The following is a 27,185-nucleotide window of genomic DNA, read 5'->3' on the forward strand; positions in this document are numbered from 1 at the left end:
CACTATCAATATGCATTGCAAGATGGATTAAGGATGAATTCACATTTAGTGACAAATTATGATTTACGACGAGAACAAGCAGTAGAAGTTTTTAGGCTTCCACACTCCTTTTCCACCCATGTATTGGATAGGAAAGACTTCCTGTTCCTAGCAAACCAGGTTTCTGATCTTAAAATGGGATGAACAACACATTGTGGTTTGTTTTCTTGTCTACAAATGAGCATTAAACTATGGATTGAATCCTGGTTAACAGGCAGCAGAACAAACAATCTGTTGTTCATCTGATTCTGGAAATGCTACAAGGGTCAAGCTACAGAAAATAAAATTATATCAAAATAAATATTTATTATAGAATCTACAGAATAGTACAGAATAGTAAAGCTAAAAACTGATATCACACTGCATTAAGAGTCAGGACACTGTAATAATTGTAATGTACACTGTAATAATTTCTTATACAAAATTTATATACATGTCAAATGACCAACACAAGGGCCTCAGGAGCCTTCCTCAATGGTCAACAATATATACTTTAAAAAAAACACATCCAGAAAATAATATATATCAATATAAAGTAGGTCATGGTAACTGGTAACTGCTCTTATACTGCAAAGGTACTGTATCATCCTTTCATTCCATCGTATATCTGACCTTATTATGACAAATGTGCCTTTTGTAGGTCATGGTAACTGGTAACTGCTCTTATACTGCAAAGGTACTGTATCATCCTTTCATTCCATCATATATCTGACCTTATTATGACAAATGTGCCTTTTGATTTCAATTGTGGGTTGAAATCCAGACACATTGAAAACTTTATACCAAGTTTGTTTGCAAGTTTAAATGTTCTCAAGTTTAAACGTTCATTTGTATATTTTCAAAACTCAGCTCATATATAATTTTTGTTTATATATCATAACATCAATTAAGATTCATGTAAGAGCATTTACCATGTAAAGGGATCCATGGCCTGCTTTATAAGTTTACATCACACCACACAATATACAATCGCAGAATTTTTTTTAAAAAAATCAATATAGCATTAATAATGCTTATTTCTATTATAACAATTTCACTTTTTTCGTCTCTCTTTCCATTTGTATTTCCAGATAAAAACATCTGGTCAGGATTGATGAACATTACTTTTTGCATTTTTTTCCAAGTATGTACTATTGAGTACTGAGGAATGGCCTTGAGGCTGAAACATGTACGGTCTTGTGTTAGTCATTTGACACGTTCATCAACTTTGTATGGGAAATGATTACAGCTTAAGTAAAGCTTGTTCTGACTCTTAGTGCAGCCTGATATTCAGGCTCTGTGTTTTTTAAATTTTACTACTGCGTACATCACATAAATATATATTTATTTTGATATTATTTTATTTGCTGTAGCTTGACCCTTGCAGCATTTTCACTAAATTTTGGATTGTTTGCCACCCCCCCTTCTTCTTTGTTCATTTGATTCAGAAGTCAACAAGCTTTGCATTGATGGGTAGGGAAATTTACAACACCAATGATTTCCAAGGCTTATTCCTACTGAGAAACCACTACCTGTCAATATGTCTCAACATAATTTAACCATGTTAAACATAAAGCAGTATATTGCTTCCCCCATAGGAAGCATCTTCATATAAAAAAAGCTCTTAGAAGCATATGGCTGAATGACAAAATTGTGGGGGCGGGATAATATTAAGGAGTTAAAATAAAAAGTATCACGACCGTCAGGTTCATTTTTTGTATCTAAACTGAAGGGCTCACATAGGATTCTGAACATGGTTCAGGGAGGGATCTTGATCAATTAAATTAGTAGTAAGACTTTGTGTGCATCAGGGTCCTAGTTGGCATGCATTCTACTAAGAAATGTTTTTTTTACAAAGTCCAAGCAGAGATGCCAGCCATCTGAAAATATGTTGTCTGCATTAGAAGACTGATTACAGTTCACAAGTCACAGAAGATTCCACCAAGTGCTACAATAAAAGAAGAGCAGCAAGGATTGCTAATTTCATAGTTTCTTCTGCCTCCCAGCTCAATTTGAGTATAACCTAGTGGTCCTAACAAGATTTAAAAAATTATGGTTTTGAGCTTCATTATCTGTGAGAAGTAGCATACGCCCTTAAGAGGGCTCTACTTGGTCAAAATATAAATATGTTTAGCAGATGCACTACTTTTTCTCACCAAGCAGACCTCAAACACCACCACAAACACCACATTTCCATGTGCTTACAGGATACAAGTAAATTTGACTAATGGTAGGTATATCACCATTAGCTGAGAACTTTTTTGTTGTTGTTAAGAAGAGAGGGCTTGATTCTGTCTATACATTTGAATTCTTTTCTCTAGAGCGAAACAAGCTGGACACTTGAAGAAAAACACCATTTGATGAAATTAACATAATTTAAAGCAATTCATGATACAGTGATGAAACTAGTTAGGTTGAATAATTACTGAAAAAAACATAAACTTGTAAAAGTTGATCTTTCAAAAGAACATGTTTCAAATTAGGATCACAGTCCAGTCTACCACATTCTCGCAGCAACGTGTATGCATGGCTTAGCATGTGCTTCAGGAAACCACTAGAGCAAGGCACAGGATATGATAATCCCTCCCTAAAGTTCAGCACATGGTTTCTGTAGGAAGAGACTGGACCATCCCCAGTGCCTATCTGAAAAGAATGTTCGGAGTTGCTTTTTAATAGTCTTAACAAAATCTTGAAAGAAATAAGACAATTACTTATTTGGTCTTTAATATTTCTGTACCTGAATAATGAAAATGTAACCATCTTCTAGCATTTCAGAATTTATTCTTTCTACTCAAAACATTACTATTTTAAATTTCAATATATTTACACATAAATATTTCAGGTGCCAGAACTTTTACACTGTGAATCTGCCTTAAAATATATAATGGGAGAAAGTAGGAAGCACAAATTTGGAACAGAGAGATTCAGCTCCAGGGAAAAGCCTAAGCCTAGCATGCCAAATAAAGTATGATGAAAGCCTTGTTGATATTTAAAATCCTCCAAGTTTACATAAATTAATTCTTGTATCACAGTCATATTTTCCTGGCACAAGACTACATAGTAGCAACAGGAAACACAGTAATGAGAGTCATGTAGCTCAAGAAATGCCAAAATGATCAGTATGAAAAACTTCAAGCTGCTAAGGAAAAACACGCACTCATTAACATTTGAATCTCCAGTCTTACAGTATGCTTATAAAATGAAATAGAAGTGGAGCACTTTGATTATTTTAAAATTAATGTTAAAACTGCAATACTGCAAAATAATGAAGCTAAAGATGAAGGAAGGCTTTTACAAGTTGCCAACTAAACTGTTATGGTGATACAGATATAGAAATATATGTAGATTCACCACTTGCTGCAAGACAGATTTACTATATTTATATATGGTTTATCTTGTATCTTAAAATGCCATGGCCTTTGGCATGTACATTAATACCCACCCTCTCTATCCTCTTTGAAGAGAATGAGTATTTAGGACACCCCTCTATCAGTATTAGCCTCAAGTGCAAGGGACAATGGTCCCCAGTGGCTGAGGAAAGTAATAGCAGTTGGAGAGCACTTTTAAGCAAGCTAACTCTGCCCACCATTCCTAGTAAGTATAGGTTCTCAGCCAGTGCCAACCTGTTCATTAACCCCTTCAGGCTATTATCTTTCTTACACTATTAAGGCTAAAACTGAAACAAGTTTCTCAGAAATCTGGGTTAGGATAAAATATATGTATTTACACTCCAAGTGATTTGATTTGCTATAACTCAGAATTTGCTTCCCTCTTTCTGCTTGACAATTCTGTGTATTCTGTGTAATATAAACCTCTCTTGTCTATTCTGGCCCTGTTTGTCAGAATAGTATAACCATAAAAAATGGCAGATCTGGATCTATCCCAAGGGTGTGCAGCATGTTATGCAGCAGCACTCAAGGGGAAATTATGCTATTCCCTTGAGCTCTTTGGGGAAAGCTTAGGACAAAACACAATAATGTAGATGGATTGTGGGGATGGACCTTTCTTCTGACCAAGTCAGGACCCAAGGCAGGTAACATCTCATAAAATCACATGATTAAAAACTTTTAATACATAAATAAAAGAAAGAAAATCAATATAAAAATACCCTGTGCACATACCTGCAGCAAGCCAAATTCAGGCTTGATCCAAATGCTCTGCAGAGTCATTCAGTTTTACAACCTATCTGAAAAGCTAGAAGGGTAGAATCTCCTGACCTGCTTGATCAGACTGTTACAGAGTGTACCTGGATTAAAAGGGGACAACTAATATGCTCTACTAGGAACAGTGCAGATAAATCTAAAATCTGATTGTCAAAGCAAAGCACTTGCTCTACCTGTTTCTGCTTCAGATTCAGAGTCTTCCTCCTCATCCTCTTCACTGGAGCAACTGGATTCATCTTTCTTTCCTTCTTCCTCTTCATCCACTTTTTCTTGTTCTAAAGATTCAATGTTAGATGCATTCTTGTCTTGTTCAATGATCAAAGTCTCTTTACTGAAAGAAAATACACATTATTTATATTTCACTAGCTTCAGAATAAACTGGGCATCAGGAGGGTTGTGACAGCAGCAACCAGTGAGATCAGATGTCCCTATGAGTGATAACTAATTAGCTAACCTTCCTAATCTCTTCCAGCATTTTCCAATTCAACTACTTCCTACCTTGAAAAAAAATGTTCCTAACTTGAGTACATTCTACTTACTTTTTAAATGGCTTTTGAGTCTGATTATTGTCCATATTGGCTGTAGATTCAATTAGCGGTGATTTCTTTTCCTTTTTTTCACTGTGAAGCTTTAGAAGATACAAATAACTTTAATTATAATGCTACAAAGGAGAATACACACAGAAAAATCTTTTAAATCACTGAAGTAGCAATATTCTAGAAAAATATTTACAATTAAAAAGATCATCAATTACCTTTGCTATTTATTCCAAAAGACTCTACAATAAATCTTTATCTTCAACTTCCATAATACTTTCAATAGATGACAAAAGAGAAAGTATCTCAATTTTAGGAATTTCCAATGAATATGAAAAACTAAACTGCAATACCAACATCAGAACACTCAGTGTCTGATACAGCAGGAAGGCAAGAGCATCACATAAAAATTCTTTTCAGGATTTCCAATTTTCTAGGCTTTATTCACCATCAAAATAAAATCAGCAAAAGTACACAGAAACTGGGTTAAATTGAGCAGCATCAGAAGACAACTGTGTTCTTGGAAATTTCCTGCTTTCCAGTCCTCCAAGCAGCCATTTCTGACACACAGATAATATGTATTATGACAGAGGTTTACAATACATTCTTTACATTCAGTGGCATTCATCTCCTGTATACAAATTATGTGATGACAACCAGCTAATAAGAATAGGATTATGGTTCATTGACAGAACACATGCTTTCAGTGATGAATATTGTATTCCAAACGTCTCCTGTAAAGGAAGTTAATTCCCAGGATCATTGGACCAACTTGAAATAGTAGCCATGAGCATGTGTGTTGCACTGATGAAGAAGGGAGCACTCTTACTGCCTCTTTCATCAACAGAGTTCTGCTGACAGAAGAGAAAAGAGGAAGAGATGTCACCTTTTTCCTCACTGCGACTTTTCCCTCAACATACTTTAACTATTGCTCCTTGTGGATCCCACAACCTCAGGAATCAACTTTCCTGGTGCTGGAAACAGCTGCTGGGGAAAGGGCAAAACAGATGATCCATTATCCTTGCATGCACTAGCAGACCACTGGATCCAACCCAGTGTATGTATCTGAGTGAAAGAGAACAGGAGACACACAACATGCTCAGAAAATTCATACTTTTGCTAAAACACTGATGGGACTTAGAGGTATACAATACATTCTTTACATTCAAGTGGCATTCATCTCCTGTATACAAATTATGTGAGGACAATCAGCTAATAAGAATAGGATTATGGTTCAGTGACAGAACACATGCTTTCAGTGATTAATATTGTATTCCAAGCATCTTCTGTAAAGGAATATCAGGAAGCAGGACTGGGAAAGACCTCTATCTAAAACCCTGAAGAGGTAATACCAGACTGTAGATGTAAAATAAGCCAGTGGACCGAGTTAATACAAAAATACAAAATATTGTGCACAAACAAACACTCTTGACTGGTGTATACGAAGTTCTATTATCATGAAATGAACAGCCTACAACAGTGGGCATACATTCATACAGTATAAATAGAAAACAAACAACAGTCTCAAAACAATATTCCAAGGAGGACCCCACACAGTCACTGAGTTTTCCAAACTGAGTACTAAGACTCAATAATAAAGTTGCACAGGAGTCCCTCCGTTGCTTATTGACTTCTGAAGGACAAATTCTAGCCTTCACGCAAACCCCGGCTTTGATTGTGTTCCGCTGCTCCTGCAGCTTCCTCGTAAGTCAACTGAAACCTCCAGCCAAGTTCTTTCTCAAACGCCCATTTTGGTATCTTAATTTGCGGCAGATACCAAAATGGGCGTTTGAGAAAGAACTTGGCTGGAGGTTTCAGTTGACTTACGAGGAAGCTGCAGGAGCAGCGGAACGCAATCAAAGCCGGGGTTTGCGTGAAGGCTAGAATTTGTCCTTCAGAAGTCAACAAGCAATGGAGGGACTCCTGTGCAACTTTATTATTGAGTATTAGTACTCAGTTTGGAAAACTCAGTGACTGTGTGGGGTCCTCCTTGGAATATTGTTTTGAGACTGTTGTTTGTTTTCTATTTATACTGTATGAATGTATGCCCACTGTTGTAGGCTGTTCATTTCATGATAATAGAACTTTGTATACACCAGTCAAGAGTGTTTGTTTGTGCACAATATTTTGTATTTTTGTATTTTATATATTGTGCTGCCACTGTTCTTTTGCATTGAGTAGACTGAGTTAAGGCAGTTATGGGTTTTCTTGCAAGGCAAAAGGAGCTTACCATATTTTGTTTCTTTTGTAGTTCTTCTAAATATCCTAAAATGTCTTCATCTGCTACATCAAATGCCGTTTGGCCCTGCAGGAGAATAAGCAATTTCCAATATATGAGATGAGTTAAAGTCATTTGGGATTACAATGTCATTTAAACTGGTCACAAACCATTGGTAATATTACCAAGAAATCTAATTAAAAATAGCCAGGCCCAACACAGGCACCCTCCTCCCACTATTGTATACATTCAAAGTATACATTCAAAGAGAAATTATTTTTAACTGTTAGTTTTCATTTTAACCATTCTGACAATTTTGTAAACCTAGGTAATTTGAATCATTCTGCAGGTAGTCAGGTAAGGTTGCCAAGTTCCTTGAAGCCTCCAGTGGGGGATTTACCTTGCGTGCGCAAAGCACACACAGTGCAATGAAGTCACCCATGAGTGACGTCATCACGACATGGTGTAGCAACCACTCTAGGCATTTCCGGGGAAATTCTATGGTTTTCCAGGACGCTCTAGCCATTTGGGAGGGAAAAACTCTATGGTACCTACTGTACCATAGTTTCCCCTCCCAAATGGCTAGAGCATCCCAGAAACACCTAGAGTGGCCGCCATGTGACGTCGCCGGCGCAATGTCACTTCCAGGTGATGTCATCATGCTATCTATGTCACGGGAGGTTCCCCCCGCTGGCCCAATGTGGGCCAGTGGGTTGGGAACCTCCCTGGCAGGGGATTCCTCGCCCTGACCGGGGGCTTGGCAGCCCTATAGTCAGATAACAGCAGTCTCATTACACACAGATTTTTTAAATCACTGGAGGCATAGGGAATGTTCTTATAAACGAACCCAAGATGCTGTCAGCTTTAAATTCGCATACCTTTAGTAAGCATCAAACTCTTTTTACAATGTGGTGGTTCTGAAACTGGCTCTTAATCAAACAGCAGAGCTACAGAGCCAAGCCCCTGCATTGGCTGAGGCTTCTCCTCCATCCTCCGCTCTTGGGGAACGGGGGAAGAGCAGAGCATGTTTTGCTTGGCTGCCTCAATCCAACTGGAGAAATGCAAAAATCACCTCTAAGAACTTTAACACAGTTTTATTCAAGGTATGAGCTGTGTTGTTACGCTCATTTTGTCAGGGCTCTCCTGGGTGTAACTGGGTTCCCTCCCGCTTTTCACTGTATTCATGCCTCGATCCAGTATTTCTCAATAGGAAAGCAATGGGAACAATCCACAGTGACGTGGATTAGGCTGAGAGTGTGTGTCCAGAACATTGCCTATGTAGACTGAAGATGCTGAACCCAGGCTTCCCAGATAGTAGGCTTGTAGCGACCACTATCCTGGCTGTCTCTCTATTCTTGCAGTGCCTCATAGGATTTGCAGTTATTTTTCTGGGTAAGATTATAGTTTTATAGATAAACACACAGCCTTCTGTCTATGGTGCCTTCACATGTTCTTAACCAGCACATAAAGCACTTATGTACAAAAGCTCACAATGCTCAACCATTTCAAGTTTTCCCGAGCCCTAGAGCACAAAGCATTGACCATGAGATTTCTATTGTGAACATCAATAAATCAAAAGTAGGCTTGCACTTTACAGATACACACCTTGACAGTGTAGTCAAGATTACTACAGAACAGACATTGTCTCCAGATTTAATGCAATAATTCAGAGCAAGAGGTGTCAGTTATCAGAGATTGTTAAAATATTGCAAATATGGTAATGTTTTAAGCATGTTTTATTTTAAGTAAAAAAAATATTTACTTGTGTTTGTCTGTGCCCTATAAAGTTTATATCTCCACTATCTAGCATTACATTTTATGACACGCATGGCCTAGCCCAGCAAGGTCTCATTTATGTCAGATCTGGCCCTCATAACAAATTACTTTGACACCTCTGACCTATAACATGAGTTTTATATTCAAGAACTCAGCATAAAAAACAAAAGAGTAGCACTGCTTTAGAACAGTTAGTTCACATTTGGAATTACAAAGAATGATCCAAGTGAGTAAGCATGACAAAATATTAATTATAAGCTGCCATTATAATTCCTGATAAAGGTGTCCTTCAGAATGTCATTGTTTATTGTTTAGAAAGTTAGGGAGTTCAAACTACAAAGAGTTCAGTCACAGTGCATAATCTGATCATTATGTACTGTGACCAAACTCTTGAGTTCCATGTTTAGAGTTTACTATGAAGAGGAGAAGATGCTACAACTGTGTGATTCAATGCTGCTAACTTCTAGCTACTTCTCTTACATGAACAGATCTTTAAAGAAAGAAGTTTGAGATGCACATTTGATTTTACATGTAACTTTAAGACACAGGTCTTTCTTGTTGCTTTACTCACCCAATACTCTTCTTGCTAGCAAACTACTTTAACCAATATTCTTTGTTTTAAAATGAAAACAATGCATTATTATAGTGTGAATATAAGAATATATAATGAATAATTCCCAAAATATTTTAAAGTCCTATTCCTAATATTTCTTATATGAATCTATGTCAACTTTACAAAGCTAAGGTTGTTTGATGGTTTCCTTCTTTGAAGATTGTGAGAATTACATATGATTGGTAAAGTGTGTCATGAATATGATATGGAGTTCTGACTGATAAAATGGTGATGTGAAATGGAATTCCAAGCAAGCAATCTGTTAGCTGGGACTATCTGGATATGGACATACATATTGTCATTGTGGATAAAAACATGTATGGCTGCAATTCAAATTGATTTAATTCTACATGGTCAGAACATCATTGAATACATTGAACTAAACATCAATTTGATGGTGAGAACCTTCCAATTTGAGGGTTTGAACCAATCATTTTTCAACAAAGGAGAACTATCATAATATTGTTTATTAATCTTGGAATACAACTTTGTGAACAGATTTTACATAATATGGACTTGGATTGACATAATATTGTATTTGGATTGAATAATATATGCTGGATGTTTACTTACATATGAAATTGATGATATTGGAATACTGCATTTGTTTATGAATTAAAATTAGAAAGTTCATAAATATCTTCTAGTAATAATAATCATAGTGGTGGTGTTTATTTTTGCACTTAGCTTTACACAGACATCACCGGAGGGGGGTGGTTGTCAACCATTCACAAGAAAAAGAAACAATGTGCCTCTCCCTTGCCTAATTTTATGCAGCAATATTTTAGCATAATCGGGATTACAATTTTCATCTAAGATTTTCCTTAACATTATTTCTAATGTTCTCAATACTAATGCTAGACCAAAGGGTGTTTGCAACCAATTATGCTCATTACTAATCTACAATTTGGTTCTCCTATGGTACAATTTTCTGACATCTGCCATAGAAGCAGTTTTCAGTACATCCAAGCAATAATGAGAAGTTAAATACAACTAGTGTAATCCCACAAATATCTATGTAAATATTCACAGAGTGTCTAAATCTGTGATTTCTATAGCATTTCTAATATTTTCAACCGTATGAGGCTGCTCAATCATTTATACACACAGATCAATGATTTTGGATTTAGTTTGTGGAGTTTTAGAGATAAATACAAAATACTTCCTTCACCATAAAGGGTAACTCCACATATGTAAAGCCAGCTTCGGATCACTCGCTACATCTCCGGCATACATCTGAAATATTGTCTGTTTCACTACCATTAATAGTGTTTACAGCTGTTCTCTTACACAACATCATTTCTTTCTTTTTTTAAATTAAGTGAACTCTGTTACTGGATTCACCCAACTTTTAAAATCTAAACATAATTATCATATACAAATGTTAATGGGTCCCTTATTTTTAGATGGTCTTATCAAGTAAAATTTGAAATCAATTTACATTATGCATCCTCAACCACTTATTGACTGTATCAAATGACATAAAACTGCAAAATAAGCCAATGTGAATCAGTGAATCACAGAAACTCCAAATGCTGCAATTCAAACATATTTCTTAATGGAAACACTTCAAGGAATTGCCAAGTGCTGAGTATCTTATTTATTTATTTATTTATTTATTTTTTATATCCCGCCCTTCCCACCAAGGTGGCTCAGGGCGGCTTACAACAGATAAATCAAACATAAAATTTTAAATTAGGTATTTAAGACATTTAAAACATTTAAAATTAAAACATTTAAGCATTGCGGCAGTATGCATAACAAGAATCTGATAGAACTACACTTAGTTTCCTATGCCAGTTAGGTGTACGCCAGCCGGAAGAGGGTTGTCTTACAGGCCCTGTGGAACTGAGTAAGGTCCCGCAGGGCCCTCACCTCCTCGGGCAGCTGGTTCCACCATGAAGGGGCCATAACAGAGAAGGCCCTGTCCCTAATAGATTTTAAGCGGGCTTCTCTACTAATGTAACACTATGTACAGTTACTCTGGTGTCAACCCACTAAAATCAACATGGTTGCGCTGGAGTAACACTTCCATTCCCCATGTCACATGCAAACGGCATTTGAATTGGAGGAGAGTTTCAATAACATTTAATGATAAAAACAAGTATTATATATTCTATTGAGTGCATGCAATCCTTGGCAACACACAGTAGTAGCTTGGCAACATACAGTAGTAGTAGCCTTCCCAACCCTTCCGCTCTGGCGGGGGATGCCAGGTTTTCCACCCTCTTCCCCCGCTCCCCCAAAAAACAGAAGCCGGGGGAGGGGGGGAAACGGCAGGCACCCCATCCCAGAGTGGGCGATGCTGCCGCGCTGCTGCCGCCCCCTCCCTCCCCGCAGCTGCTCCTCCGAGATGGGCCCAGGCTGAGCCCATCTCGGAGGAGCAGCCAAAGCAGAGAAGGGGAGGGTGGAGGCGGGCCAGGAGCATGGCGAGCCGCGAATCCGGGCCCCTCTAGGACCCAGACTCGCGGCTCGCCACGCTCCTGGCCCGCCTCCACCCCCCCCCATTCCAATGCAGAGGCGGAGCGCGCGACGCCGCCGCAACGCCTCCCCCCCCCGCAGCTGCTCCTCCGAGATGGGCCCAGCCTGAGCCTATCTCGGAGGAGCAGCCACGGCAGCGCGGCGCCGTTTCCTCCCCTCCCCTAGCTCCACCCCAGTGTCTCCTGGCTCCACCCCCAAAGTCTCCTGGCTCCACCCCCAAAGTCCCCAGATATTTTAAAAATGGGACTTGGCAACCCTAAGTAGTAGCAGTTCTTGGAGCCCAAGCATTATAGACCCCAAATATTTTTTTAAAATGGTTTTAGTCTGCTCAGAAAGGTCCTAACTGAAGTGCTCAAGAAAACTTTGCATTTTAGTCAAAAGACAGGGAGGCATTCTTTTCTCCATGATAACTGCAATGAGAACGTCTAAACTCTTCTCAGCCTATATAAACAACGGCAATGCTTTACAAAATAAAATGCTTTACAAAATAAAGCCATTCAAAACGTGGCTCTTCTCTGAAAACTGACTGAGCATCAGCTTGAAAGTACCTTATGGTATGGTGAATGAAAGAACCAGGGCTCTTTTTTTCTAGCAGGAGCTCCTCTGCATATTAGGCCACGCCCCCCTGCTGTAGCCAAATCACCTGGAGCTTACAATAGGCCCTGTACTAAGAGCCCTCTAAGCTTTTAGAGGATTGGCTACATCAGGGGGGCGTGGCCTAATATGCAGAGGAGCTGCTAGAAAAAGAGCCCTGGAAAGAACCAACAACAGATTTGCAGGAGGATTAGGAAGCTCGGGTAAATAGAAAGGAGAATACACATTATGATTTTGTGAATGAACACTGATTTAAAGCCTTCTTACAAAACATGTCACCCAAATCCATTTAAAATGAACTCCAAGTGATTACGTTAGTTAATACAATTTTCTTGAGCCACTTGGGCCTCTGAATGTCTCTGTAATCTCTCTTGCTGCTCTATAAAACTGGGAAGAAAGGTATAGAACTTTATATTTTAAAAGTTAAGCCATTTGTCAAAAGAAGAAAACTGGAATAATGCAGACATTTCCTAATGTCTTATTTAAAAGTGTAAATATGTATATTTGCATATGAATGTGTGTGAAAATGAATTAAAGTACCGTTGACCATTTCAGTAAACATTTCAAAATCAAATAAATATGCACTCTGCCTTGTCTTTGCAAGCATATAACACCAAATAATCTGGGAGACAAAATGGCTGGGGGACTGTAAATAGCTGAACCATTTGAGAACATTTAACTATGATCTGGAGAGCAATAAACTCCCAGAGTTAAGCTTCCTTTTGGGCCCACTATTTCTACTCACAGAGTTTCTGTAAACAAATAATCTATTTGTTTTAGATCCTCAATTTTACTGGACTGTATACCTTCTCTGACATGCAGACCCATTCCACCTCTGACCCTTGCCTCTCTTCACTTCCATTTTAATTTATATCCAGAAATCTCTATATCCCACTGCTTATCTTCAGCAGGGGTTTTTTCAAGCAGGAATGCACAGGAACACACTTCTGGCTGGCTTGATCACAGGGAGTGTGGCCTAATATGCAAATGAGTTCCTGCTGGTTTTTTCTACAAAAAGCCCTGTGTGAAACAATGGTGACATCAGGGGGTGTGGTCTAATATGCATATAAGTCCCTGCTGGGCTTTTTCTACAAAAAAAGCCCTGATCTTCAACCTACCAAGTTTCTGAAATGCCCACAATGTCTAAGAGTTCAGGCCAAATCTCCACACCCAACTGCAGCCAATCACACTGATTGGGAGCTAACCAATAAAGGAGGATGAGTGAGCTACCCTCTGGTTGATTAACAATAGGTATTGCTCAGACAAGAGCTCCTCTCCTTCCCAGGCTGCCTTTTACTTCAAATGCTAATTTAATTTCAAATGTTAATTTAGCCCTTCCAGGCTTGGATTAAGGGGGACTCCAGCTGAATAGACTCAGCAGTTACAGAAGATATCTAAAGTGCTTGCTTTCCTCTAAGAAAAAAACCACCCTTCTTTAAAGACTGTGAGAATTAGTTTAAAATTTTAGATTTAGTTTAAAAGTGGACCCTCTGTTTAAGCCCTAGCTGTACTTAAACTCTAGCTGCAGTTTGTTTTGTTATTTGTTTTCTTTTTTCTTATTACAAATATCTGCCTAGGGTTTAGTCTTATCTGTGAGCTCACTATTCATAGCCTCTAGTATTAGTACTTTAATCTATAGGTGTAATAGTTCTAAAAGCAATATTAGAGTTTAAACTAGCCCTGTGACATCAGCTTAATCCTTGTCCTTTGTTTGAACCTCTGTTTATCCCTCTTGTAATGCAGTCAAACTAGCTAGGAACCTCTTGAGCCTGTTTAAAACTAAAAATAGCTACAGCTGAGTAGTTTGAGCAGCTATGAGAGAACTAAAATTAGTTCTAGACCAGAAAATTAGAACAGAACTAAAATGAGAAATAAAATTAGCTACAAATGAGTAGTTTGAGCAGTTACAACACTGAGAAATTACAAAATGCTGGTACCTAAAGTATTATCATTATTATTATTATTTGCCGTTACTATTCTAACTAGTCATGGGCACAAAGCGAACCACAAATCACGATTCATGCTCAAAATGGGTCAATTTGTGTTTTGTTCCAAATTGGTTCATTTCATCGCATCATGCACAAACTGGAAAGTGAACCAGGTATTTCCTTGGTGGTTCATTTGGTTCATTATCGGTTCATTCTTCCACATAGTCTGGTACTGATGCAATCAATTTCTAGGCAACACTGGAGGTGGAGTTCTGGGAGTCCTAGAAACACCCATAGCAGTTTGTCCACAGCTTGACTGGCAGCTCTGAGAGCCCATAATGAAGCTTCTATTCTGCTCCATGAGAGCAGCTGGTATTTATTGCCACAACCTTTGTCAGCAGCTTTCACTTTGCAAGCAGCTTCTGCATGAGGTAATTGCATTATGTGCTTCTTGATCTGGCTATCGCTACATGCTAGAATTTAGAGACTCCTATTGTCCTCCAGTCCCACATTGTGGGACAATTTTAAACACCTCTCCCACCTGGGAAGATGTTGCCAATTGCTCTTCTGAAGCTTAAGGGACCTTAGCCCCAAGGGGAAGCTGTTTGTGCTGGGTTTGTTTGTTTTATTTCCCCCAAACTTATTTGTTATTGCTGGGGTTTGTTTATTCATAGAACCAACTTTTTTGTGCCCTACTGGTTTCAAAGACACCCGTCCCCTTCTATTTCTTCCCTAACTTCTACAATTTTATTTCAAATCCTAATTTGTTATTTTGGTGGGCTTTGATGTCTTTTAATCACATAGAATCTAGATAGAATAAACCAACTTCCTTGAGCCTCTGTGGTTTTCAGGGACCTGAGCTACAGAAGCTCATGTTTATTACCTTCCTTTTTTCAAAATTTAGTGATTCTGCAGTAAGTTACTATTCTGCTCATACCAGTGTGGCTGTTTTATTTTTTTGCTTTCAAAACCAACTTGCTGAGCCATTCTGGGAAATGTTCTCCTTGACTGGGCTGCATCACCATTATTAATAAATCATAAGCTTTTGTTTTAATGTTTGATTTCTATCAGTTTACCAAAACCAGCTGTGCTAGAGGAACCTGCTTTGGGCCCCCCAAAATCCAGTTCTCACCAAACTTGGACAACAGGTACAGGAGAGTTCGCTGAAGAGTTTGCCACAAGTTTGGTTTCTTAGCCCACACAGGGGCTGTTCTACCCTCCCTGAACCAAATGAACTAAAAAACCATAAATCGGTTCAGAAAATTAAAAAAAAATTAAACACAAACCAATGAATCTTATGACTAAACAAACCAGGGATCAAAATGAACCACCACTTCCCTACTTCGTGCCCATCCCTAATTCTAACCATTTTCACTTAGACTTATCTTAAATTTTATATTAAAACTTAGGTAGAGGGTTGTGTGTGTGTTTATATCTCCTTGCTTGTCTGCTAAACAGGTGAGTCTATTCCCTTGTTATTCCAGACACTTTGTCACTGAAGCTGGGACACGTCAGCACTCCAACACTGTATATATGCTTTGGGAATTTGTGACTCATGAAAGCTCATACCCTGCCACAAATTGTGTTAGTCTTTAAGGGGTTACTGGACTCTTGCTCTTTTTTACTTCTACAGACTAACATGGCTACCCATCTTGAACCAACACACACCAAGAGATAATGACATATGTCAGTGTGCAAGGCATTAGATGGAACCACAGCAGTATTAGTATAAACTATATGATAAAAAGCTAGCTAAAATCACAGAGAAAACATACAATTTTTATCCTATCATTCTTCCCAGGAATTCAGAGTGACTTCCATGAGATTATACCCCTTTTATTGTCACTACAACCCTATCAAATAGGCTGGGCTAACAGTGTCTGAATCAAGTGAATTTTACAACTGAGCAGGGATTTGAATAGTTCTTCCAGATTCAAGGACTATGCCACACTGGCTCTCAACACACTTCGCATTCAAATTTACTACTTTGAGCAATGAAGAAAATAATATAGAAATATGGCAAATAAATAAATAAATTGCATGCATCACAAGAGCAAAGTTTAGTCATTATGGAGCCTGCAAGTATCCATCTTAAAATTATGAAGGAACACAGTCCTACAGAAATTCACTATATGCAGATACTCATATCTTGTGTTGCCATTTCTGATGTAACGTCATTGTTTTAGTGATCACAAACACACCTGGTTTGGATTTCTCACTATGTATGCAAGCTTGCATACTGTGTTGTCACTGAAGAATACATCTGTATGCAGGCAGGACAGTGTGCAAATTTAAAACAACTAAATATAACATTACAGCTTATCAAATTAGAAACAAACTGGTTTAAACCATAGTTTTAATCATAAACAAGTATTTCAGTCAACAGTAAACCAATAAAGGGTTCAAATAAAAACCTTAGCCTTACTGTAACTAGATAACTGGTTGCACTGTTTATGGCTTCCTGGGTGAAAGTCAAATCTGAGCGAGATCGAGATCAGTCAACTTTCTCCAAGATGGCGGCGTGAGCGAGAGCCTGGGTGCTGAGGCTCTGAGAAACAAAGTAACCTGCCTGAAATGTTACCCACCAGATTTAGAGGAGTCTTGGAGGAGAGGAGGACTTATCTGGAGGTGTGCTGGTGACAGAGTGAGTGGAGCGTACAGAGAAGGCTGAGGAGAGAGTCCCAGAAAGCAGCGGCGAGACTAGCAGAGCGGAGTGCTCGGTGGGGAATACTGGCCTACACTTGGCCACAGCCGCAGCCCGAAGCAAGGAACTGATTTGGCAGTGGGGGCAGAGAGTCGGCGAGGCCAGTGGAGAGCTGGTGGTGCGTGGCGACCGAGCAGCTGTTGGGATGGCGCTGGCCTGGACCGTCGACAGGGAGTTACGGACACGATTGGAGCTTGGAGCTGTGGGGGTAGTAGGAGTGGTGAATTGGCGGAGAGTAACGACGGGAGTGGCGGTGCAAGGAGGCAAGGACTCTGGGCCATCAATCGGGAGGAGCAAGGAGCTGGCGGAAGATCAGTGAGGAGTGTGAAGCGGTGCGGGTTGAGAGCCAGGGGGTAGGGCGCCCCGGCCCCCGGTGAGGGGGATGGGGGCTGGCCCGACCCGGCGGCTGGTGCTATAAGGAAGGAGTGGCCAGGAGCTCAAGGGGGAGTCTCAGTACCCCTGGTCATTGTGACGTCCAATGAGGGCGTTGCTGGCCAGGGGAGAGAGAGAGGAAACCCGTTGGCTCGTGAGAGAGTTACTAGCCCTTGAGAACTACTACTCTGGTATCCTGCATTAGCACTTTACTAAATAGCCTACCATCGCTATACTGTATATCTGCACTTTAAGAGAACTGCTACTTTGCACTGCGCACCAGCACTTTGAAAGGACTGTTACCTTTGCACTCTGCCACTTTTGCTCCCCTGCCACTTTTTTGCACCTTGCACCAGCACTTTAAAGATCTTAAAGACACTTCAAGACACTCCAAGACCTACCAGCCTTTTTTTTAAGAACACTTGCATTTTAAAATCTGTCCTCCAGTTAATGAATCATTGGCTGTGATACATCGCAGTGGTTTTAGACTGTCTTCATACTGGTGAACCTACCCATATGTTATTGCTCATCCTGAGGTTTTTAAAAATTGAGTGTATTTGGACCTAAATTGATTTTGTTCTGCTAAATTGAACTAAGGTATAAATTTTGCCAATTGGTTGGATAGAAAGGTAGTGTGGGGGGGGGGGGGTCTTTTTGAACAAATTGGCTAGGACGGGAAAAAGAACAAAAAAAATTATAATTACTAGCAGTAGGAACAAGTTTTTCAATCAGGTCATAGGAATTATTAGTGGATAGAGCACTAGGTAGTGGGTAGAAAAGCAGGATACTTGCTGTGTGCGCTGCTGGTGATCTGAGACTCTGTGAAGACCATCAGTAAGAGATGACTGGCCAGGGGATTCCAGTGCTCCTGGGGAGGGGAAAGTATAGCGGTGGGAGCAGGGAAAATTGGAACGGAAGGAGATTGAGACACAAGAGGGCTGGCTCCCCTTCCAGCCTGTGTCCCATCCCAACGATAGCAGGTATGGGGGCCAAGTGGAAGCACTCGCCTCCGTCCCTGGTATTGTGCAATGCCAGGTCCATAAATAATAAGACCTCAGTCCTGCAGGATTTTTTAATCGGGCAGGACATGGACCTGGCTTGCGTGACGGAGACCTGGGTACGGGATGGGGAGACGGTTGCTCTCTCCCAAGTAGCCCAGCCTGGGTTCTCCGTCCTTCACCAGGCTCAGACTAGCGGGCGGGAGGGGGAGGGGTGGCGTTTTTCATATGGGAGGATTGCTCCTTCAGGGCACTCCCGCCGCCAAAGATTGTGGGCATGGAGTGTGCTGGCTTGATGTGGGATGCTGGGGAGAGGTTAGCAATCTGGCTGGTATACCGTCCGCCTAATGCACCGGCCAGTGCCTTACCGTCCCTGATGGAGTTTGTATCAAGCTGGGCATTGGAGTACCCTCGGCTTATAGTCCTGGGTGACTTCAATGTCCATGCCGAGGACGTGGCTTCCACTCGGGCGACGGACCAAGTGTCTTCCATGGCAGCACTGGGACTCTCCCAATATATAACAGTGCCCACGCATTGGGCTGGACACACATTAGACCTGATCTTTGCGGCGGGAGTTGTGTTGGATCAGATTTCTGCCAAGGCAGTGCCATGGTCTGACCATTATGCCCTGAGGGCCCATGTGGATACACCACCTTTACCCCGTTTAGATGGCGAGCAAGTTTTAGCTCGCCCATGAAGGCAGATGGACCCCTTGCGGCTTCAAATAGCTTTGCGGGATCCCTGGCCCTCTAGTGACTTGTTAGATGAGCTAATGGAGATCTGGAATAGCCAGCTTTCCACAGCCATTGACGAGATCGCTCCCCAACGTCCTCTCCATCCCCATTCACGATCCGCTCCGTGGTATACCATGGAGCTGCGATCAATGAAACAGCGATTGAGACAACTAGAGAGACAATGGCGACGTACTCATGACGAAGCTTCGAGAACATCTTATAGGTCATTTATGCGGACCTATGAGATGGCAGTCCGGGCCACAAAGAAGGTTTACTTTGCGTCCTGGATTGCATCTGCGACCTCGCGCCCAGCACAATTGTTTAGTATAATTCGATCATTAACAGTTTTACTGCAAGGTAAACCAAACGTTAGAGAATTGGGAATTGGCTGCGAGGCTTTTGCGAGTTTTTTCGCAGATAAGATCTCGTCGCTCCGACACGACCTCCCTGCCATAATTGAAACAGTGAAAGAACTTGAGGCACCGAGTGCGTCTTCTGGTCCAATTCTGGACTCCTCCAATTCACTCAGCCTGGAGGAAGTCGATAGGATCCTTTTCGCTGTGCGCCCTACGACCTGTGGGTTGGATCTGTGCCCGTCCTGGATTATAAAAGCTAGCCAGGCACTGTTACGTGAGCCACTACAGGGTATTGTCAACAGATCCCTGGTAGAAGGGATCTTTCCCGCACCTCATAAAGAGGCAGTGGTCCGTCCCCTTTTGAAAAACCCATCTGCAGATCCAGCTGTATTGGCGAACTATCGGCCGGTATCAAACCTTCCCTTCCTGGGTAAGGTCATAGAGCGGGCGATGGCAACTCAGCTACAGGGATTCCTAGATGACACTTCCGCATTGGATCCATTCCAGTCTGGCTTTCGACCAGGTCACGGGACAGAGACGGTTCTAGTCCCCCTCGTAGATGACCTCATGCGACATCTGGATCGGGGTGGCTCGGCGGTACTGTTATTATTAGATCTGTCGGCCTCATTTGATACGGTTGACCATCAGCTACTGACTAGCCGCCTTGCCGACGTGGGGATTCAGGGGTCTGCCTTACAGTGGTTGGCCTCTTTCCTTCAAGATCAGAGACAAAGGATGGTGCTAGGGGAAGAATCGTCCCGAAGGCATCCACTTATATGTGGTGTGCCACAGGGTGCGGCTCTGTCCCCGATGTTATTTAACATCTATGTGCGCACCCTTGCCCAGATTGTCAGGAGGTATGGGCTGGGATGTCACCAATATGCAGATGACACCCAGCTCTATCTATTGATGGGTGGTCAGTCCGACTGTACCCCAGAAAATCTAGACCTGGCTCTTCAAGCCGTAGCATCTTGGCTCAGGCTGAGTCAGTTGAAGTTGAATCTGATGAAGACAGAGGTTCTCTATCTGAGCCGGGGTGGTCCAGGGGGGGAGATCCCTCTGCCAGCTCTTGATGGGGTGTCACTAATCCCGGCCTCCACGGTCAAGAGCTTGGGTGTGCTCCTGGAGTCCTCTCTTACAATGGAGGCCCAAGTAGCAGCCACTACTAGATCCGCCTTTTTTCATCTTCGGTGGGTACGGCAGTTGGCCCCCTTCCTGGAGCGCAACAACTTAGCACTGGTGATCCATGCTACAGTCGCCTCAAGAATAGATCACTGTAATGCTCTCTACATGGGGCTACCCTTGGCGCTGACCCGGAAACTACAGCTAGTGCAGAACGCTGCAGCACGGCTGCTAATGGGGCTCCCCCGGTGGGAGCACATTTGGCCAGTGCTGAGAGAGCTGCACTGGCTACCTATTGTGTTCCAAGTCCGTTTCAAGGTGTTGGTATTGACCTTTAAAGCCCTTTATGGTCAGGGGCCTATCCCCACACGTTCCCCAGAGAGCACTGCGTTCAGGGACAAAAAATCTGTTGTCCATCCCTGGACCAAGGGAGGCTAGGTTGAGGCAGACGCGAGCTAGGGCCTTCTCGGTGGCAGCGCCAGAATTGTGGAATACTCTCCCAGAGGCCATAAGGGCCCTGCGGGATCTTTCTACTTTCCGCAGGGCCTGTAAGACCGAACTGTTTTGACAGGCCTTTGAGACCTAACCTAATTTGGGAGAGAGCTGCCACTTTACACTGTTATAGAGTACCATGATCACCATTTACATTTATATCTACGCTAAATTATATTATAGTGATACAGCACCAAAAATGCAATGGAATGTTTTAAATGTTTAAGTGTTTTAAATAATTTTAAATTGTGGTTTTTATTGGTTAAATTGTAAAAATGTATGTTGTTAGCCACCCTGAGTCCGCTTATGGAGAGGGCGGGATAGAAATTTAAAGTAATAAATAAATAATAAATAAATAAATGTTTTGTATCAAAGCAAGACACAGTTTGAATTTCAGCACCAACATTATGTTTTTAGGCACCAAGTCCTATTGAGAGTTAGGAAAATACTAACTTCCTAGGTTCCAGCATTATATACTTGGAAGCCCTGATGACATGATTGGAATTATGCCAATCCTCTTTTGGCACATCTACAGGTAGTGTGCTTGAGACTTGCAGAAAAAAGCTTCATGTAGAAGTGGCACTGCCTTATGACAATACCCTACATTGCCCATAGACAACTTTGCACTATGAAAAGATTATATGAAAAACCTACCACTTTATTGACAGCCTCCATATCACATAGGTTTTCAACTAATATTCGACATGCTTCTTCTTTACCCCAATGAGCAGCTGCATGAAGTGGTGTCCAGCCATCATAATCTTTAATATTTACATCATAGGCAGCCTGTATTAAAAGCCTGAAGAAAATAGTATTAATTAGATTAATTTTAAAAAATGACAATTTTGTTTATCAATCTGATAATTTTAGATTTGCTTGCATTGGAATATGTTAGATAACTTAATTAGGTTTGAAATTATAGTTCCAGCCCCTTCTCACTCTCCAAGGCTGATATTTACATCCCTGCAGATTTTTAAAGAACTTAAAGTTTACTATACCTTTATCAATTTGTTTTCTAGGGAGATTTTGAAAGCCACCTAGCATATGCGTCATAGCAGTTCCAGAAATGACATGAAAGTGAGATGCATCACAACCAACCCTTTGTTTTCTGACTCCAATGTCACATCTAACTCTCAGCAGACTACATTCATAATTTTAAAAGCTTGGGAAATTAAAACTAAAATACATCTCATCAGTGATAAGTAAAGTTCAGACAAATGTCCCTAAATTTCTTATGATCCCATTTTGCAGAGTGCAACATTTTGTCCAAAACAGCACTGCTCTCACAGTCAAAGCAACAAGCAAAAAATCAAAACCCTATCACTATGAAGTTGGGATCCCTTCACCCGCTCTTACCAAGGACCTGGTGAAGAAAAGGAGAGGAATGTGCCTGGGCTCCAAACACAGCTGTAACTTGCTTTTGAAAGTGACTGCTTATAAGCAGAATCTCAATTATATTGGAAGCACAACCTACTCCTCTTACCAAGAGAGGGAAAGGATCAAGGAGGCTCTGCATATCATTATGGTACGCTTCTCATAAAATGGCTATGGCAACCACTGAGAAGGCAAGCTCAACCATCCAGTTCTCTTTCTTCTCATGGTAAGAGGGTATCAGGCTCTGATCACCACCAAAGTGGCTGTCGTCCTTCTCTTGCCATAAGGTATGTTGGGTTTCACTCTGCATAGCAATACAAGTAAAGTGAATATTTTCTCCTTGAATTGGACAGGGAGCTTTTGCTTCACAGAAGCTTCCCCCTTTTGGTCCATCTCTTTATTACAGTTCTTTTGAAATACATGCCTTACATGCAACGTATACTAGTTACAGTTTAATGCATATTAGCTAAATGATTACACACACATGCACACACCCCGTAAAGATCCCATTCTGAAACTAAGCTTACTTTAAGACTTCCGTATACCCTTTAGCAGCAGCTACATGAAGTGCTGTACCACCCGATTTTGCATGCCGAACATCGTTTATATGACCACTGTTAAGCCATTGCCTTGCATCTCTTAGCATTATCCGTTCTTCTTCTTTCCGAGCTGCCTCTATATCAACGCCTAAAAGGAAGGACATATGCAGTTTATTAACATAGAAACAAATTAGCATTTGAAGAGCATGTCGCCTCTCAATTTCTGTTCATTACAGAGGGAGGATATGCAATAAGATGTTTCTTTTCCATATTGAGGAAGGGTAGCGGCACTCCTTGTCCTGTCCTCTACACTATTTTGGTACAGAATTCTATCCCAAAGAATAGAATATGCAAGACTGAGCACAGTCAATTGTTCAAACCCAGGTGTTCTGTTCAGCATAGGAGGAGGAGGAGAAGACAACGACAGTGGCTATGCCAGCAAGAGAAGGGTGGCAACCACCACCTTATCCACCTTATGCAGGCTGAGATCAGTTTCTAAAAGGCAGACCAGGTGAATATGACACAGAATTGAGAAACAAGCAGGTAGCAAGCCTCATGAAATGGAAAAGCCATTAGTTTTCTCAGATCCCTGTGCCCACAACAACCAGTTCCAGAGTTCAGATTCTGAAGCCAAATGCTAATATCATACCACTAGCAGTATTTATTTTTAAAAAATTTTGAAACAGCCTACTTTTTACCAACATCTAGCACAGGAGGTTCATAAGAAACCCTGAACACCCCCCTCTCTTTTCTCTCTTTGTTTTTGTGTGCGCTAAGTGCAATACTATTATTATTATTACCTTTAATTTATATCCCGCCCTCTTCACATGTGGACTCAGGGCGGCTACCAGTCAGTTCAAAACTTCAAACAGTAAATACAGTTAAAACATTTTAAAGCAAGTTATGGTGCTGTTAAGCAACAACCTAGGTCATCCTTTACTAACAGTGAACCCGTAGTGATTCCAACATCTCAGTAGTGTAGGTGGCAGTCTTCTCCCAGTTTAAGTGCCAAAGGCCTGTCGAAATAACTCGGTTTTGCAGGCCCTGCAGAATTGAGAGAGGTCCTGCAGGGCCTTATGGCCTCCGGGAGTGCACTCCATATTTCAGGTGCTGCCACTGAGAAGGGCCTGGACCTTCTCTGTGTAGAGCACAGCCTGGCCTCCCTTGGTGCGGGGATGGACAATAGATGTTGAGTCCCTGAACGCAGTGCTCTCTGGGGAGCATGTGGAGAAAGGTGGTCCCGAAGATAGACAGGCCCCTGATCATATAAGGCTTTAAAGGTCAATACCAACACCTTGAAACGGATTCAGAACGCAATAGGTAGCCTGTGCAATTCTTTCAGCACTGGCTGAATGTGCTCCCATCAAGGGAGTCCCATTAACTGTCGTGCTGCTGCATTCTGCACTAGCTGCAGTTTTCGAGTCAGGGTCAAGGGCAGCCCCATGTAAAGAGCATTACAGTGATCTATTCTTGAGGTGACCATGGGATGGATCACCATTGCTAGGTCGTCGTGTTCCAGGAAAGGGGGCAACTGCCAAGCCCACCGGAGATGGAAAAAGGTGGATTTGGCAGTGGCTGCAACCTGAGCCTCCATTGTCAAAGAGGACTCAAGAAGCACTCCCAAGCTCTTGACCTTAGGGGCCGGTATCAGTGGCACCCCATCAAGAGCTGATAAAGGGATCTCCCTTCCTGGGCCACCTCGACCCAGATAGAGAACCTCCATCTTCATTGGATTCAGCTTCAACTGACTCAGCCTGAGCCAAGAGGCTACACCTTCGAGAGCCATTATGAATCAATACCTCCAAAATACCCTATCATTAACAGTCTTGCGCTCAGGACTTGCAAATGGAGGGTTGTGGCTTTTTTGATTGAGTCAATCCACCTCATGTTGGGGTTTTCTTTTTTCCTGTTGCCTTCAACTCTTCCTAGTAGTCTTGTCTTTTCCAGAGACTTTTGACTTCTCATAATATGACCAAAATACAATAGCCTCAGTGTGATGGGCAGCAGGCACTCTGATTGGTGAACTGCTTCTGTCAAAAGTGGGTGACAGTTGGTAGTTGGAAGAAGCAGTTACAGAGTTGAAGGAGATGGAGAGTGACTGGAAAAAAGTGTTGGTCTTTGTGATGCTCTCTAGTGTGTGACAAGAAATACAAAGCATAGTCTGATTCAGAGCCCGCGTGGGGTGGCTTTGAATAGTGGAAACTCTGGTGGAAGGCTGTTCCCAGATAAGAACAGTCTCTGGATTTGTAAAACACAGAATCATATACTGAGAAGGAAAACAGTTTCCTCTATTAAGCTTAGTGTCGAAAGGGGGAAAAGACACTCTGGTAGAGTAGGCTTCGACAAAAGGTACTGAGGTGGCAGTGAAAGGTCCTCAAAAGGTGCCAAGTGCGCAGGTTATTTATATTGTGCCAGGGAAAGAGGTCTAGTGGAGAAACCTTAGTCTTATAATCCAAGGGACAAAACAGAGTAATTAGAAAGTGGGAAATTTACTCAGAAATCTAGAACAGTTATAAAAAGATAAATCTTTATCAAAGATACCTTTAGTGAAAGTTAAACCAATTGAAGGGTAACACAGTTAGTTTATTTTATTTGTATCCCGCCTTCCCCACCGAAGCAGGCTCAGGGCGGCTCACAGTACACAATAAAATCACAATAAACAATTAAATTAAGTATTAATTAAACAGTTACAACAATTAAGAAGTTAAAACAATTCAGTACAGATTACCATTTAGATTACAGATGGCATTCTTAGGCATTCTATAAAGCTATTGTATCAGCAGTTTCAGTTAAAGGCTAACTGAAATAATGTTGTCTTGCAGGCCTTGTGGAACTGGGCAATGTCCCACAAGGCTCTGACCTCCTCCGGAAGTTGATTCCACCAATGGGGGGCAGCGATTGAGAAGGCTCTTTCCCTAGTTGTTTTCAATCTTGCCTCCCTCAGTCCATGGATCGATAACAAGTTTTGCATTCCAGATCCAAGTACCCTCTGGGGAACATGTGGGGAGAGACGGTCCCTAAGGTAGGCAGGTCCTCTGCCATATAGGGCTTTAAAGGTGATAACCAGCACCTTGTAGCGAATCCGGTATACTACTGGCAGCCAGTGCAGCTTCCGCAGTCCTGGCTGTATGTGCTTCCACGTGGAGAGCCCCTATAGCAGCTTGGCTGCTGCATTCTGCACCAGCTGTGTGTATCTTCTGAAGTCAGTAACCTCAGACATAGTTCTGTGTTCAGGTTTAACTGTCTACCTATATCTTCTAAATCCCCCAAACCAATGTAAATATCCCATGCCATCCCTGCCCTGCCAGTCTGTTTAAATAAACCAAAACCTGTTTTAAATCCTACAGTACTCTTTTCTGTGCCTACAGTGCTCTTTTCTGAAAGGTAAATTTTGACACCTGAAGCAACAACAGGGTGATCTCATTCTAGAGGAGTGCTTAGTAGAATGATCACCCCTGTCACACTTTGTTTAGGCGCTTAGCTTCTAAGGAAAGTTCAGAGTTAATTTGATCTAGAATCCACTTATTTGTCTTTTTGGCAGTCCATTGTTTCCATTCAACACTACATTTCAAAGAAATCAACTTCCTGTCAGTTTTTTTCATTGTCCAGCTTTCACATTCATACATAGTAATGGGAAATTATGGTATGAATTATCTCCATCTTGGGCGCCAGCAACAATTTTTTTCTAGCTCCTTCATGGCTACCCTTCCCAGTCCCAATTGTCTTCAGACTTCCTGGTTGCAGTCCCCCTTGGGTTCATGATGGAGCCAATGAATGGAAAATCTTTAACAAGTGCAGTTTCTTAACATTGTGCAATTCCCCAGTAGTCATTACTTTTATCTTCTTGATGTTCAGATGTAATCCTGCTTGAGTACTTCAAGCTTTCATCTTCATCAGTAATCATACTTTCATCTGCAAGAAATCTCTCATCCACTTCATTTAGCAAATTAAAATAGTACTTAAGTGTTAGTTATAATCAACCTGCTAGGCAGACAAAACCAAGTGCAGCAAAACAAGCAGATTTAAAAAGTAGTACAGAATAAAACTTTCCCCCCTAAAGGATACAAAACAGAAGTGGATGGAGAAATACACAAAGCAAATTCCAAGGCACATTAAGGGAATTTATGTCACAGCAATTGTTTTAGGGAATAAGTAACTTCATAAATA

General features: G+C 41.2%; 1 protein-coding gene across 6 annotated transcripts in view; it reads right to left on the reverse strand.

Annotated features, from left to right (window-relative positions):
• The window catches only part of PPP1R12A (protein phosphatase 1 regulatory subunit 12A), a 190,562-nt gene that overhangs the window by 64,236 nt on the left and 99,141 nt on the right, over nucleotides 1-27,185 (reverse strand). For all 6 annotated transcript variants that reach the window (XM_060245126.1, XM_060245129.1, XM_060245131.1 and 3 more), the window contains exons 4-8: nucleotides 23,007-23,166; nucleotides 21,760-21,904; nucleotides 6,948-7,022; nucleotides 4,721-4,809; nucleotides 4,355-4,512 (exon numbers count right to left, since the gene is read on the reverse strand). In XM_060245126.1, coding sequence (XP_060101109.1) covers nucleotides 4,355-4,512; nucleotides 4,721-4,809; nucleotides 6,948-7,022; nucleotides 21,760-21,904; nucleotides 23,007-23,166 — 627 coding nt within the window. The remainder of the gene's footprint in view (nucleotides 1-4,354; nucleotides 4,513-4,720; nucleotides 4,810-6,947; nucleotides 7,023-21,759; nucleotides 21,905-23,006; nucleotides 23,167-27,185) is intronic.

Source organism: Heteronotia binoei, chromosome 8 (genome assembly GCF_032191835.1).
Source record: "Heteronotia binoei isolate CCM8104 ecotype False Entrance Well chromosome 8, APGP_CSIRO_Hbin_v1, whole genome shotgun sequence".
In the NCBI taxonomy this organism is placed as follows: Eukaryota; Metazoa; Chordata; class Lepidosauria; order Squamata; family Gekkonidae; genus Heteronotia; species Heteronotia binoei.